General features: G+C 45.7%; 1 protein-coding gene across 1 annotated transcript in view; it reads right to left on the bottom strand.

The window, feature by feature from the left end:
* CCDC62 (coiled-coil domain containing 62) overlaps nt 1-13,992 on the bottom strand; it is a 55,491-nt gene extending 41,499 nt beyond the window's left edge. The window contains exons 1-2 of the mRNA XM_036736550.1: nt 13,801-13,992; nt 1,003-1,198 (exon numbers count right to left, since the gene is read on the bottom strand). Coding sequence (XP_036592445.1) covers nt 1,003-1,198; nt 13,801-13,827 — 223 coding nt within the window. The 5' untranslated portion in view covers nt 13,828-13,992. The remainder of the gene's footprint in view (nt 1-1,002; nt 1,199-13,800) is intronic.
* Nucleotides 13,993-14,186: the final 194 nt, after the last annotated feature.

Genomic DNA, 14,186 nt, shown 5'->3' with positions numbered 1-14,186 from the left:
CTTTGTGTTTACAAAAATTAACTTTCACCCTCTTCAATTCAGCACAGGACCCTGGCCTGCCAAGATCTTCAGTCCTAATTCTGTTCTCTACTGTTAGCCACTCCTTCCATTTTCATGTCATCTGCAAACTGCAAATACATATGGCATCACTGGCTCTGCTAAAGTAATTGATAAAAATGTTAATTAGCACAAGGCCAAGCACAGATCCCTGGATTACTTCACTGGTTCTTCCAAGTTGATGTTGAATCACTGATGACCATTCTTTGGGTCTAGCCATTCAACCAGTCCTGAATGCATTTAATTGTACAATGATCTAGTTTATAACTACTCACAATTTTAATAATACGTAAATGCTCTGCTGAGATCTAAGGTAAATTACAGCACTTCCTTCATCTACCTTGTCTAGTAACTTGTCAAAAAAGGAAATGAAACCAGTCTGGCATGACTTATTTTTTATAAAGCCATGTAGGTTATTCATGACTACCACTTCCTTTTTTCTTATTGTCCTATTCCTTTATTTAAAAAAATATTTAATTGATGCTCTTCTAATTTTTAAAATAACATTGTCACTTCCTAATGATTGTTGCCACGACAAAAAAAGATTTACTAACATTTACATAGGCTCAGGCTCAGAGCATCTGATCCATGCTTCTCCAACGCACATACTACCTATTCATCTGTGCCACAGGGATCTGTACATGGGCTGTATCACTCAGGAGCCTGCTGGCTCCAATGGGGGCATAGGATGGGTCTCTTCTAAGCTTCGTATTTGTGTAGTGCTGCCTATGCACCAGGGACTGTGCAGTGCGCATTTAATCGGTGTTTCTGGAGAAAGTCGAACTGTAAGTACAGCAAGGCCTGTGTGTCCCTGCCCTGAATCCTCTAGCATTCCTTCTAGCAGAGTCTAGAGGAGTGTTGTGGAAATGGCTAGAGAGCACACCAGACAGCCTGCTGGGGGCCTGCTGGGGGCAGTTGGGGGCGGCTGACTCGGCCAGTACTCACTCTCCAATTTGCAGCATCTTTCTTCCAAAGTCAGCACTTTCTGCCGATCGTCTTCCCATGCCAGAAGCTGTCTTTGATGTGCCAGAACCATCTCACTGAGCTCTCGGTCCCGATCTCTTAGTTCCCCAATTAACAGTTGCAGTTCTTTCCGTTGTTTCTCAATAGTGTGAGCCTCAATTTCTGAATAGATGATGTTCTATGCAAAGAGATTTTTTTTTTTACCATCCCACAATTAAGAAAACTAATCAAAACGCTACTGAGCTAACATTTTTCTAAACAAGAGAATGGGTCTGGTTGCAAGCAATTATTTAATTCAGAGTTATATGAATTCACCGAGTATAATTATCTTCAAGATCCCCAGATCGTCCAGTCGGCCTGACTTTCTACCTACGTTGCCCACAACAACAATAATACAAACAGCTAGCACTAACGTTTGCAAAGCTCAGTTGATTCCCACAACATCCCAGGGAAATAGGTGTTCTCATTACTTCCGTTACATAGATGAGGCTTAAGTTATGTCAGAGGTTAAGTGATGCCAAGGCCACCCTTCTCTTTCCACTATTATGACACACCCTGTTTTCCAAAGTAAAGGCCCAGCAAGCAGTCTGTGCCCTGAGCCTGGCATTACCACGATCCTTTGTGTTCACCCTCGGGATGAACTCTGTTGCAGCTAGATTCCAGAACTGGTTCATACCAGCCACAGGCGGTCCCTGAGCTCAGCTAAAGCACCTGCAAGAACCATGTTCTGGTCATGAAGCCCACTTGCCTCATTGTTGCTGTTACCCCTCAGTGCTGGGCTCCTTAGCCACAACTATATCTATCAAGGCTTAGCCTCACTGCCTTGGGCCGCCTCATAAAACAGACCCTGGCACACGTGTCTGGTTTCCCTCCTCCAATGGAATAAAGAAGGCTTTTGCTTATAACCTCTGTGAGCTCTTTGGTTTTATTTTATTTTATTTGTCAGAGTTAACAGTTGATATAAAGCTTTTGCTAGAACTTTCATTTTCAGAATTTGATGGTGACTTGCCCAGGGTCGTGTAGCTATTAAGTATCTGAAGAAAAATTTGAATTCAAATATCCTGACTCTAGGGCCAGCACTCTATCTGCTGCAAATGGTTTTTTTCAGTGGATAGAATGCCCAGCCTGGAATCAGGAAAACTTTATCTTCCTGAGTTCAAATCCAGCCTCAGACACTTACTGATTGTGTGACCCTGGGCAAGTCATTTAACACTATTTACCTCATCTGTAAAGTGAGCTTGAGAAAGAAATGGCAAGCCACTCCAGTAATTTTGCCAAGAAAATCACAAAAGGGGTCAGGAAGAGTCAGACACGACTCAACAACAATTAGTCTGACACAGAAAAACCTGTGTTTTTTGTCTTTGCTATAGCAAATCCACGTTATGCTTCAACAGTAAGTTAAATTGAAGACTAAATGATCCTATTTGCTCAATGAAGAGGACAATGAATTTTAAGCCTATAAAAGGAAGATAACTCTGTCTTGGGAGGCAACATGACAGAGTGAATGAAGAGCCAGACCTCTGAGACAAGAAAACCCAGATTTACATCCTACCTCAGCTACTTGCTGGCTCCATGACTATAACCAAGACACTCAACTTTGATGAGGCTTCCAGAGTTACTTCATTTGTAAACTAGAGATAGTAATCCCTCCAGCATCAATCACCAAGTCCTTGTGAAGCACCCTCTGGGGTGTAGGGTGTGTTCGGGGAGGACTGGTACCTGCTATGACGGCTACCGAGCCCTTTTCGGGGCTGCTTTCCACCTTTGGTGTCCACCTGTTCCACCCAACTCTCACCTGTGGCTCTAAGAAGCAGCGGCCACACCCTGGTAAACCATTTCAGCAGACGGGCTGAACCAGGTGGAGGGTAACTAAAGAGCATGTGAAGACTTCCCCTGGTGGAATGGGCGGATGAGAACAATTTGTTCCAATGGCCATGAAGGTAGCTGAAGCAAGTGCTGTGGAGCACTTAGAGCTTGGTTAGACATAGAGACACCAGGGTCATCCACTGCACCTTGAGCCATCACCAGTTGTCTTGATTCTGTCCTGCCACTAGACTATGATGACTCTGGAGGAGAGAGTGAGGCTGACAACTTCCTGCAACTCTGCCTCCCTTAAATCCAATTTATACACAAATCAAAAGACATCACCGATACTGTTGTGCTGAAAAAAGCAAGGGAGACCCGGATATATATTTGGATGTGGATTTATTCAAGCCCTCGACTGTTCAGAGTAATCACTCAAATCGAACAGCCCCGAGTAGAGGAAGAGAGAGGGTACTTAAAGGGAAAGAACACAATTTGATTTCCGTGGAGATGGGAACACAAACAGTGGGGTCCGTGGAGATGGGAGTAAAAACAGTGGGGTGAGCTGCGACAAGATGGAGAAACTGGAGGGGGTGGGCAGGGCATAACAATACCACTTTACCATTATACCTATCCCAATATCCCATGGCAACAGGCAAGTGACGAAGCAGCAGGTGTGGATACACTGGGAGCTAGAGTCACAACCCTGCACACAGGAGACCCAAGACATAGGGTTGTTTCTCACTGGAAGCAGCAGTGGGATTCTGCAGCCCCCTGGGTGTCTAAGCAGCCTTTTAAGGATCAAACTGCTCACCTCCTGGTGTGAGGAAGGGGCTGGGAAAGGTGCCCTAAAAATTGTCTGCTTACCCAACCTTGGCCTGATTACGCAGCAGCAGGTGGGAATCCCACTCTGCGATTGAAACACAAAAAAATGTACAAAAATGTCCACTCACCATTGGCACATGGAATGTATGCCCACTTATAGACAACACAAAATCCAGTAGACCTGAAAGACGAACAGCTCTTGTTGCAAAAGAACTCAGTAGGCATCCAAATAGTAGCCCTGAGTGAAACAAGGCTAGCAAATGAAGGCCAGCTTACTGAAGTTGGAGCTGGATACACCTTCTTCTGGAGTGTCCACAGTGAAGGGGAGCATTGTGAAGCTGGCATAGGTTTTGCAATCAAAACTAATCTAGTCAACAAGCTTGTATGTCTGCCAAAAGGAGTGAATGACAGGCTCATGACAATGCGATTGCTACTTACAGGAAAATGTCACACCACCATCATCACTGCCTATACTCCCACCATGACAAACCCTGATGAGGTGAAAGAAAAATTTTATGAAGACCTGGAGACCCTTATCATCAATGTGCCAAAAGAGGACAAGCTTATAATTCTGGGTGTCTTTAATGCTATAGTAGGCTCAGACTACCAGACCTGGCAGGGAGTCCTACGGAGGAAAGGAGTTGGAAACAGCAACAGCAATGCTCACTTACTACTGAAGACTTGTGAATCTCATGACCTTCTCATCACCAACACTGTCTTCCATTTACCTAAATACAATAAAACTTCACGGATGCATCCTCGCAGTGAGCATTGGCATTTAATAGACTATGTGATTATAAGGAGAAGAGACAGGACGTGAGAGAGACAAAGGCAATGTGTGGTGCACAGTGCTGGACTGAGCACAGACTTGTCTTTTCCAAGCTAAATATTTGCATTCAGCAAAAGCGGCGCCCCCAAGGTAAAATGACTACCAGAAGAATTAATGTCAACAAATTAGAGCTCTTCTCTGAGCAGGAAAAGTTTGTTGCTAACTTGGAGGGAAAATTGAGCCAACACACAGTTGGCCACAGTAGAGCAGAAAAGGAGTGGGAAGCTTTCAGAGATTTGCTATATAGCACTGCATTTGCTTATCTGGGTCAGAACACTCGCAAACACCAAGACTGGTTTGATGAAAATGATGGGGAAATTCAGAAGCTGCTAAAAGAAAAACAGGAACTCCACAGGGTTTACCAGCAGGATAGCTCATCCATCTCCAAGAAGGCTGCGTTTAATTCCTTCAAAAGTAAAGTACAAGCAAAGCTTAGAGAGATGTAGGATTCTTGGCTCAGTAAAAAGGCAGATGAAATTTAGTTTTTGTACTGACAGTAACAATCCAAAATGCCTTTATGATGCCCTGAAGGCTATTTATGGGCCAAAGACATGTGGTGTATCTCAACTACTCAGTGCTGATGGAGTCACATTGATTAGGACATGATCCTGAAGAGATGGGCTGAACACTTCCACATTGTCCTCAACAGACCATCATCAATCAATGCTGAAGCCATTGACCATTTACCTCAGGTTGAAGTCAATCCCTCCCTAGCTGAAGTTCCAACTGAAGAAGTTTTGAATGCCATCAGGCTCCTTTCATGTGGCAAAGCACCTGGTGCTGATTTTATTCCAGCTGAGATTTACAAGGTAGGGGGTCCACTGCTCATACAAAAGCTGACTGAAAATTTCCAGGTTACATGGCAAGAGGACATTATCCCCCAGGAGTTCAAGGATGCCTCCATTGCCCATCTCTATAAAGGTAAAGCAAATGGATTGTCCTGTGACAATCATGGGGTGGAGGGTGGTGCAGGGGGGGGGGGGGGGGGGGCGGAGGGCGGTCCTCTCTGTTAGTCATTGCTGGCAAGATTCTTGCCAGAGTCCTCCTTAATAGCTGACCCTTCACCTGGAAGATGGTCATCTACCTGAGAGCCAGCGTGGCTTCAGAAAGGGCCGAGGAACAGACGATATGGTGTTTGCTGCCTGACAACTTCAGGAGAAATGCCAGTAGCAGAACAAATGTCTGTATACAATATTTATAGATCTGACCAAGGCAAATGGTACTGTTAGTCGTGAGGGCTTATGGAAAATTATGTCAAAATTTGGTTGCCCAGAGAAGTTCATTAGCATTGTACATCAATTTCATGACAGCATGCTGGCCCGGGGTTCTAGATAATGGACAATGCTGTTGGTGCCTTCCCAGTCACCAATGGAGTGAAGCAAGGCTGTGTGCTTGCTCCCGTGCTTTTTAGCATGATGTTTTCAGCCGTGTTGTCACATGCTTTCAATGAGGATGAACATGGCTTCAAGGTCAGTTACCGCAGTGATGCTAAATTCTTCAACTTGAAAAGGCCACAAGCCAAGACCAAAGTGCAGGGGGTGTTGGTGCATGACTTTCTGTTTGCAGATGATGGTGCACTCAATGCAGCCTCTGAAGCTGAGATGCAACAAAGTATGGACAGATTCTCTGCTGCTTGTGCTAATTTTAGCCTAACAATTAACACCAAGAAATCACAGGTGCTTCACCAGCCAGCACCACACCATCCATACATGGAACCACCAGTTACAGCAAATGGAGAAGTTTTGAATGCTGTGGGTAAGTTCATTTACCTTGCTGGTGTACTTTCCAGGGATGTACACATTGATAATGAGGTTGACACATGCGTTGCCAGAGCTAGCTCAGTATTTGGGGGGCTCTGAAGGAAAGTGTAGGAGAGAAATGAAGGTCTACCAGCCATTGTGCTGATGTCATTGTATGTCTGTGAAACCTGGACAGTCTACCAGCGCCATGCCAGGAAACTGAATCACTTCCATTTGAATTGTCTTAGGAAGATTGTGAAGATCACCCGGCAGGATGAGGTCCTTACTCGAACTAAACTGCCAAGCATTCAGACTCTGCTTTAGAGAACGCAACTTTGATGGGCTGGCCACGTCGTTTGAACTCAAAACGTACACTTGCCAAAAAGACCATTTTATGGAGAACTCACACAGGGCAAGCGTTCACATGGCGGTCAGAAGAAGTGATACAAGCACACTCTCAAGGTCTCTCTCAAGAACTTTGGAACTGATTGTGTGACATGGGAGACAGTGGCACAGGACGGCTCAGCCTGGTGTGCCCACATCAGAGAAGGTGACACAGGATGCGCAAGTTAGGAGTATCCACCCCAAATGTTCACACAGACTATTTATGCCTGGCCTGTGGTAGAGCATTCCGAGCTTGTACTGGCTTGGTCAGCCACAGTCAGACGCACTGAATCTTGACTCAAGCATAGTGATGTCATTTTGTTCTTCTTTGAGAACAAAGGATAACAACCATGAAGCACCTTCTATGCACCAGGCACTGGGCTAGATGAGTAGAGAGAGTAGAAATACAAAGTGAAAATCGTATTGATCTCGCTCAGTTGATAATGAGGTTCAAACAAGATAATATATCTCAAATGCTTTGCAAACTTTGAAATGCTATATAAATGTCAGCTGTGACTCATCTAGTCTCCTTCAAAGGCTCAGAACTCACCTTTCTATACTTTCCTCTCCCATCTACACTAAGCCAACTGTCTGAATTGGCCTTTCCTTATAGCCCCTGGACTTCCACCTCTGAGGCCTTGGGCTCTGACCTACTGCAGACTTCCCCAACTTGCCATGGCAAAGGACTTGTACCCTCCCCTTCTTTTCACTCTTGCTCCCCAAATCTGCTCTTAGAGGGCAGAGGCTGTCTGGTGTGTTTGGTTTTTTTATCCCTAGAACTCAGAAAAGTGCTTTATGGTAAACACCTAAGTGTTTTTTCATTCATTCATTCATTCTTTCTTTCATTCATTCATTCATTCATTCATTCATTCATTCATTCATTCATTCATTCCCACTGCTTCAGCAGCCATCTCTAAAATCCAGCCCCAATCAAATCCTTGCCTGAGCTCCAGCCTTCAATGTCCAACTGCCTACTAGACATTTCAACCGGATGTTGTAATGCCATGAATTTAATACACCCCAAATCAAACTCTTCGTCTTTCTTCCCTAGATCTTCCATTCTTCCCAATTTCTGTTGACATCACCATCATCTTCTGGCTGCCCAGGCCTGAAACCTCCATCATGGATTCTGCCCTCTTTCCCTTACTCTGCACATCCACCTGGCTGTGAAGACCTCCTCAGTGGTATTCTACCATCTCTCTCATCTCTCCTTTCCTCTCCAGGTCTACTGGGATGAGCTTCCTACCTGGTCTCACTGGTGTACTTTCCCTCAGTCAAAGTGAGAATCTGAAAAGACCTTAGCTTAAAAAGGCCAAGGTCTCCCACTGCATCCTGGGCCATCTCCAGTCATCCTGATCTATGGCCACTAGACTCAGAGCGATCTGGAGGAGAAAGTGAGGCTGGTGACTTTGCACAGCCCTCCTTCACTTAAATCTAATTCAATTGCAAGTCATGGCATCAACTCCCTGATATCATGGTCTTCTTCGAGAACGAAGGACAAAGCACACATAACAATCCATCTTTCACCCAGCTGCCAAAATAATCTTCCTAATGCATATATGTGACTGCTCAAAAACCTTTGGTTACTCCATATTACCTAGAGCAGTGGTCTTCAAATAGGGGTCTGCAGACTTATGGGAGTCCCCAAGACCCTATTACCTAGAGCAGTAGTTCTCAAAATGAGTTCTTTGTGGACCCATGGAAGTCCCTGAGACCTTATGGCCTAAAATAGCTACCCCTAAAGTGGAGTCCTTGAGATCCTTTTAGGGGGCCATGAGGTCAAAACTATTTTCATCATCTTACTAAGATATCATTTACCTATTAAAATACTCCTTTCTCTTCCAACTACATATCTAAAGCTAGATTTATTCATATACTTCAACCAAAACAACATTATCACATAAAGATTTAATGCAGAAGCACAGAGGAGAATCTAGCTGTCTTCTATTAAGCTAGACATTAAAGAAGTTTACAAAAATAGGTTAAACTGCCATTTTTATCACTAAATTTTTTTGTTTTGGAAAATAGTTATTTTTTACAAAACATAATGGGTTTACTATTGTTATTTTGAAGGAATAGTAACTATTTTAATATTTTATTCATTTAAATTTCTAATATGGTAACTATTGATAGATTTAACCTACAGAAACAAAAGCTCCGTAAGATCTTCAATAATTTTTAGGAGTGCAAATAGGAGAGCCAGTGGCCTACAGCAGACTCTTCAGCAGTGAAGACCCTCCACAACATACCTCTGATCTAGCTTTCCAGTCTTCCCTCCCTGAGCTCTCCTTCTCAGGCCCATACACAGTCAAACTGGCCCTGTAGCTGTTACCTCAGCTCACCCTTCACTTGCTAGGCTCCATGTACAGGTCATGCCTCCTCATCTCTGCTCACTAAAATGGCTCTCCTCAAGGCACCAACCTTTCCAGGAAACTTGCCCTGGTTCCTCCATTTGACCTCTCCTACCAGAGTACGATCTTTCCTACTTCATATTTTCTTTAAGCACTTTTTCTGCATTTATTCTTTGCCCTTATCACATTCTACCTTGATTCAGAGTTATCTGTGCACATGTCACATTCTCTTTATTAGACTGTAAGCTGCTTGGGGGCAAGGACCATGTTGAGGATTTTTTCACCATTGTATTTCCAGGATATAGAACGCTGCCTTGAAATTATCAAATATTTGTTTTTTAATTAAAAAAATTTTTTAAACACATGGTTTCTCTCCATCACAATTAGGCTGGACATGAGGCTATTTATAGCTTGGACCTACTCCTATTGGCGGGACTTTCACCTGCTCAGGTTGTAGCCAGCCAGTTTGCACCTCCTTCGGCAATCTGGTGCCCCCCTTTCTCACTTTCTGAGGACTCACAGTACAAATGCTGAATTTCGCACAGACACCCAAAGATTCAGCAGGCCCAGCCTCCCCAGTAGCAGGGCTGACCAGCATTCCAAGTGTTTTAAAAATATATAAATGCTCATGTGATTTTAAAAAATACCACTAGAGAGGTCACTAACAGCCCACCTGTCCCCTCGAGGCCTTTGAACCAGCCAGCCCCCATGACTGTTTCCTTCAAATACAGTCCCTTTTCTGAAAGCTCCATCTCTTTTGTGTCTATTTGGGGTACGCCTAGATTTTCCCCCCCAAAGTCTGTAAGCTCTTCCAGGAGAAGAAATGTTTCACTCTTGCTACTGTGTCCCCAGCACTTGGAAGCTCTTCAAAAATGCTTAGTGGTTGATGGCCTTTGGCCTAGCAATAGTTTTGATCTGCTAACAGTTTTCAGGGCTAAAAATCTGTTTGCCACACCTCTAAATTTAATTTTTAAAATTTGGCACCATGTTATGCTTATATTAATTAAATGGCTATTACTCTTATTTCAATAGAATTGTTTGAAAGGTAACACTGAATGTTCAATTATGTTGCTGTTGTTGTTTGATTGTGTCAGACTCTGTGACTCCAATTGGGGTTTTCTTAGCAAAGATCTTGGAGTGGTCTGCCATTTCCTTCTCCAGCTCATTTTACAGATGAGGAAATTGAGGCAGACTTGGTTAAGTGACTTGCCCAGGGTCACACAGCTAGTAAGTATCTGAGGCTGGATTTGAACTCAAGGAGGTAAGTCAGGCCTAGTACTCCATCCACTGCTATCTAGCTAAGGCTATTCTTAGGGAGTTGTATTAATTAACCAAATTAACTCTTGTCTAGAAGAGAGATCTTCCCTCCCAGGAAGTGACTAAGAGATCCCAAGGTAGCCAAATGCATCGAGAGCTCTGGGTCTGGAGTCAGGAAGACCTGAATTCAAATCAGACCTCAGACAATTACTTCCTGTGTGACCTGGGCAAGTCATTTAACTTCTGCCCTCCGCCCCAGTTTCCTTAACTGTAAAATGGGGATCATAACAGCACCTACCACTTCCCAGAGCAGTTGAGAGGCACAGAGTAAGCCTAAATAAAAGTTTATTCTCTTTCCCTTCCCCCTTCCCTTTCTCCAAAGAGAGAGGATTAAGATAAAAATGCAAGGAGGAGGTCACTTTGTTTAACTTCTAGGCTGTGGAGAAAGTGATCCCTGGGGGAATGAGATAACAACTTGGTTATTCAACAGGGCTTAGGACACTCGGGGTCATCTCGTGATTAACTTCTTAAAAAGGCCTATTCACTGAATGGGCCTTACCTCACTCAAAGTGAGAACCTAAAAAGGCCTTAGCCTAAAAGGGCCAGCGTCTCCCACTGCATCCTGGGCCATCTCCAGTAGTCCTGGTGAATATCTGGCCACTGGACCCAGATGGCTCTGGAGGAGAAAGTGAGGCTGGTGACCTTGCACAGCCTTCCCTCCCTCAAATCAAAGTCAACTGCAAGTCATGTCATCATGTCTCTGATGTCATGCTCCTCTTTCAGAACCAAAGACAAACACAGGGCACTAGGTCCTTAAGAAGAAAAATTTTCCTTCTTCCCCCTTTCCTTTTCCTTCTTCCCCCCTTCCCTCCTCCACCTCTTCCTCCCAAGCTAAAAATGGCTTAGATACCAGATAGATTATAAATTATTTCTGTGCCTAAATTTAGAGCACAGTGTTAATATTTTTTCCTCCAACACACTTCTGTGCATGCACCCACTCAGGTCTAAAAATTCACTCTTTTTAGCTCCACGGAATTCAAAGCCACATTCCCAGGGAAGCCTTTCCTAATGCCCACAATTGTAAATGATCTCTCCTTCTCCAAATTGTTTACTATATCCATGACACACGTGTGTGTGTGTGTGTGTGTGTGTGTGTGTGTGTGTGTGTGTGTGTCTAAAATGTAACAGAAGCTGCCTGAGAGCAGGGACAGTTTTCTTTTGATCTCTGTATGCCTGGGGCAGCTAGATGGCTCAGTGGATAGAACGCTGGGCCTGGAGTCAGAAAGACCTGAGTTCAAGTGCAGCCTGACACTCACTACCCCTGGGCAAGTCACTTAACCTCTGTTTGCCCCCAATCCACTGGAGAAGGAAATGACAAAGTACTCCAGGATCTTTGCCAAGAAAACCTCAAGGACAGAATGGTCCACCAGGTTCAGAAGGGTCAGACAGCACAGAACAACATCCCCAGAACTTAGCATCTTGTCATAGAGCAGGCCACAGGCAGCAAGATCTAGGTTCCAATTGCACCTCTGACATTTACTAGCAAGTCCTTCACTTCTCTGAGCCTCAGTCTGTGAAATGAGAATAACAGTGCTTATACACTCAATGGCTCAAATGCCTGGGTACTTTATAAACTTTAAATTGTCAGTTATAGGTGCTTAATATTGAATTGATAAAAAAAAAAAAACCACAGGAGAATGGAGGAGAGGAGTAAGAGAGGAGAGAGAGGGAAAGATAATAAGAGGAGAAAGAAAAAGTTAAGAAGACATAAAGGAGAGGACAAATGGAAAGCCTAGAAAAAAAAGAAGACAGAGGGAAGAGGAAAGCAAGAGAGAAGGGAGAAAGCCAGACCAAAAAAAAAAAAAAAGGCTGGACCAGAAAGAGAAGGGCTTATTCTACCAGAAGGGGGAACAGGACAGAAAAAACAACAGACAACCAGAGAGAGAAGAGGGAGAACGGAGGAAACCAAGTCACAAACATATTCATTAAGCGCTTGCTGTGGGAAGGCCCTCAGAAGCTCTCAATCAAAGCCTGAACAAGAACTCCTCTTTCTCTACAATCTCACCAGTGTGGGGCCTGCCAACCTTTGCTCGAAGGCTTTCCCAGTCGGAGGGCACCCGGAACCACCCTCTTGAACAGCTCTCCATGTTTGGGGGGGTTTTCCTTTTTACACAGATTAAATATGCAGGTTGGTTACTTCCCTTCATTGATTCCAGGGCCAAAGAGAGCAGATCGAAACCTTTGAATACTTTGAAAACAGCCATTTTAACCCCCCTGCCCCAGTCTTCTCTTCTCCAGGCTAATCATTCCCAGTCCTTCCAATAATCCACCCCGCAGTGGATGAACCTGAGAAGCCATCAGGCAAAGAAAGTGGGCAGGGAGAGAAGACTGGGGAGTTTAAGGAGGAAAAGGAGAGAGAAGAGAGGGCAGAAGACACTTGGCAAGAGTTAGGATCTGAGCCTCAGGGCTGGAAGAAACCTCAAGCCATCAAGTCCAATCCTCTTACTTTATAAATAATGAAACATAAGTAGTAAGCATCAAAAGCAAGATTTGAGCCCAGCATCCTTCTATTATTATACCACATCATCTCCCTCCTATGAGTAAAGTAAGCAGAATCAGGGGAAAAAAATACACAACGATGGGGGAGTGGGTGGGGGGTGAAGAAGAGGGGTCGGGACCTGTAAATTCAGCTTTTTAACCTGGAGCAAGCAAGCTACTTAATCTCTCAATGCCTTCATACAACTCTCTAAGACTGAGGTACAGCCAACATGTGGATCTGCCTTGGTGGAGGGAGTTTCCATGCAAGGAGTTTCCCACCCCAATGAAGTCACAGAGGTGACGGCCCCACACCCCCTCCCAAACTAAGTCCAAAGCTATATAGTTTTAATGACCAATCCCCCCCGCCCCCTGCAAAAGATAAGGAAATTTGCTATTATGATTGCTTTGGCGTGGTTGGGAACGGTGGGTCCAGAACATTACAGGTGCTATCGGTCAGCAGTGGCTATTTGGTTGATTTTTCTTAACCTTGTTAAAAGGCGAGACTCACAGGGTGGTGGAAACGATGTACATAAAACCAAAATGCATTAATTAATGCAGAGAGAATGCAGGCAGCCCCTGCCTAAGCATGGTGCCTGGCACACAGAAGGCACTCAATAAATGCTTGTGAATTAATCGACGGAAGAGGACGGAAGAGGATGGGAAAAGGACAGAAGGAAGGGAGAGAAGAGAGAAAGGATGGGAGGGAACAGCAAAGAGGGCAGGGAAAATTCAGAAGGCAAGAAGAGAAAAGAGGAGAAAGTGCAGAGAAAAGAGGGAGAGGGAGAGGGAGAGGGGAGAGGGGAGAGGGGAGAGGGGAGAGGGGAGAGGGGAGAGGGGAGAGGGGAGAGGGAGAGGGAGAGGGAGAGGGAGGGGCCCGCCCAGGTGACAGGGGGCGGGCCAGGGGCGGGGCCGCGGCAGAGCCAGGCGGGGCGGGCCCGGGCAATGAGCGCCAGGGCGGGGCTGGGGCGGGCCCGGGCAATGAGCGACAGGACGGAGCCGCAGAGAGGCGGGGGCCCGGGAAAGGGGCACCGGGGCGGGGCCGCGCCGCACGTACCATGCGGGAGAATGTGGTCGGGTTCATAGGTGGCCGCAGCTTGGTGGTTCCCGTCCGCCTCGGGACAAAGTCAGAGTCGACGAGCTTCACCTTGGAAGCTCCATAGGCCTGCCTTCCCAGACCGGCCGGCCAGGTCGCGGGGCCTGGCCTCAAGCGGCCGCGGCCGCGCCCGCGCCTTCACCTGCCCAACTCTGCTCACAAACCGCCTTCCTGACTCAAACGCGGCCCGGAGGGCGAACCTGGCTCTCGCGAGAGCCGGCGACCCACGAGATCCCGGACCCGGGAATGCGCGCGCGCCTCGGCTAGGGACCGAAGGGCACTGGCGGAGGCCGCGGGTGGGGCCCCGGGGCCGGAGGAGCCCCGCCCCCCGCAGCTGCCCCTCCCCC

This window comes from Trichosurus vulpecula, chromosome 1, assembly GCF_011100635.1.
Source record: "Trichosurus vulpecula isolate mTriVul1 chromosome 1, mTriVul1.pri, whole genome shotgun sequence".
NCBI classification, from domain to species: Eukaryota; Metazoa; Chordata; class Mammalia; order Diprotodontia; family Phalangeridae; genus Trichosurus; species Trichosurus vulpecula.
This window is presented reverse-complemented; position numbering and strand designations above follow the sequence as displayed.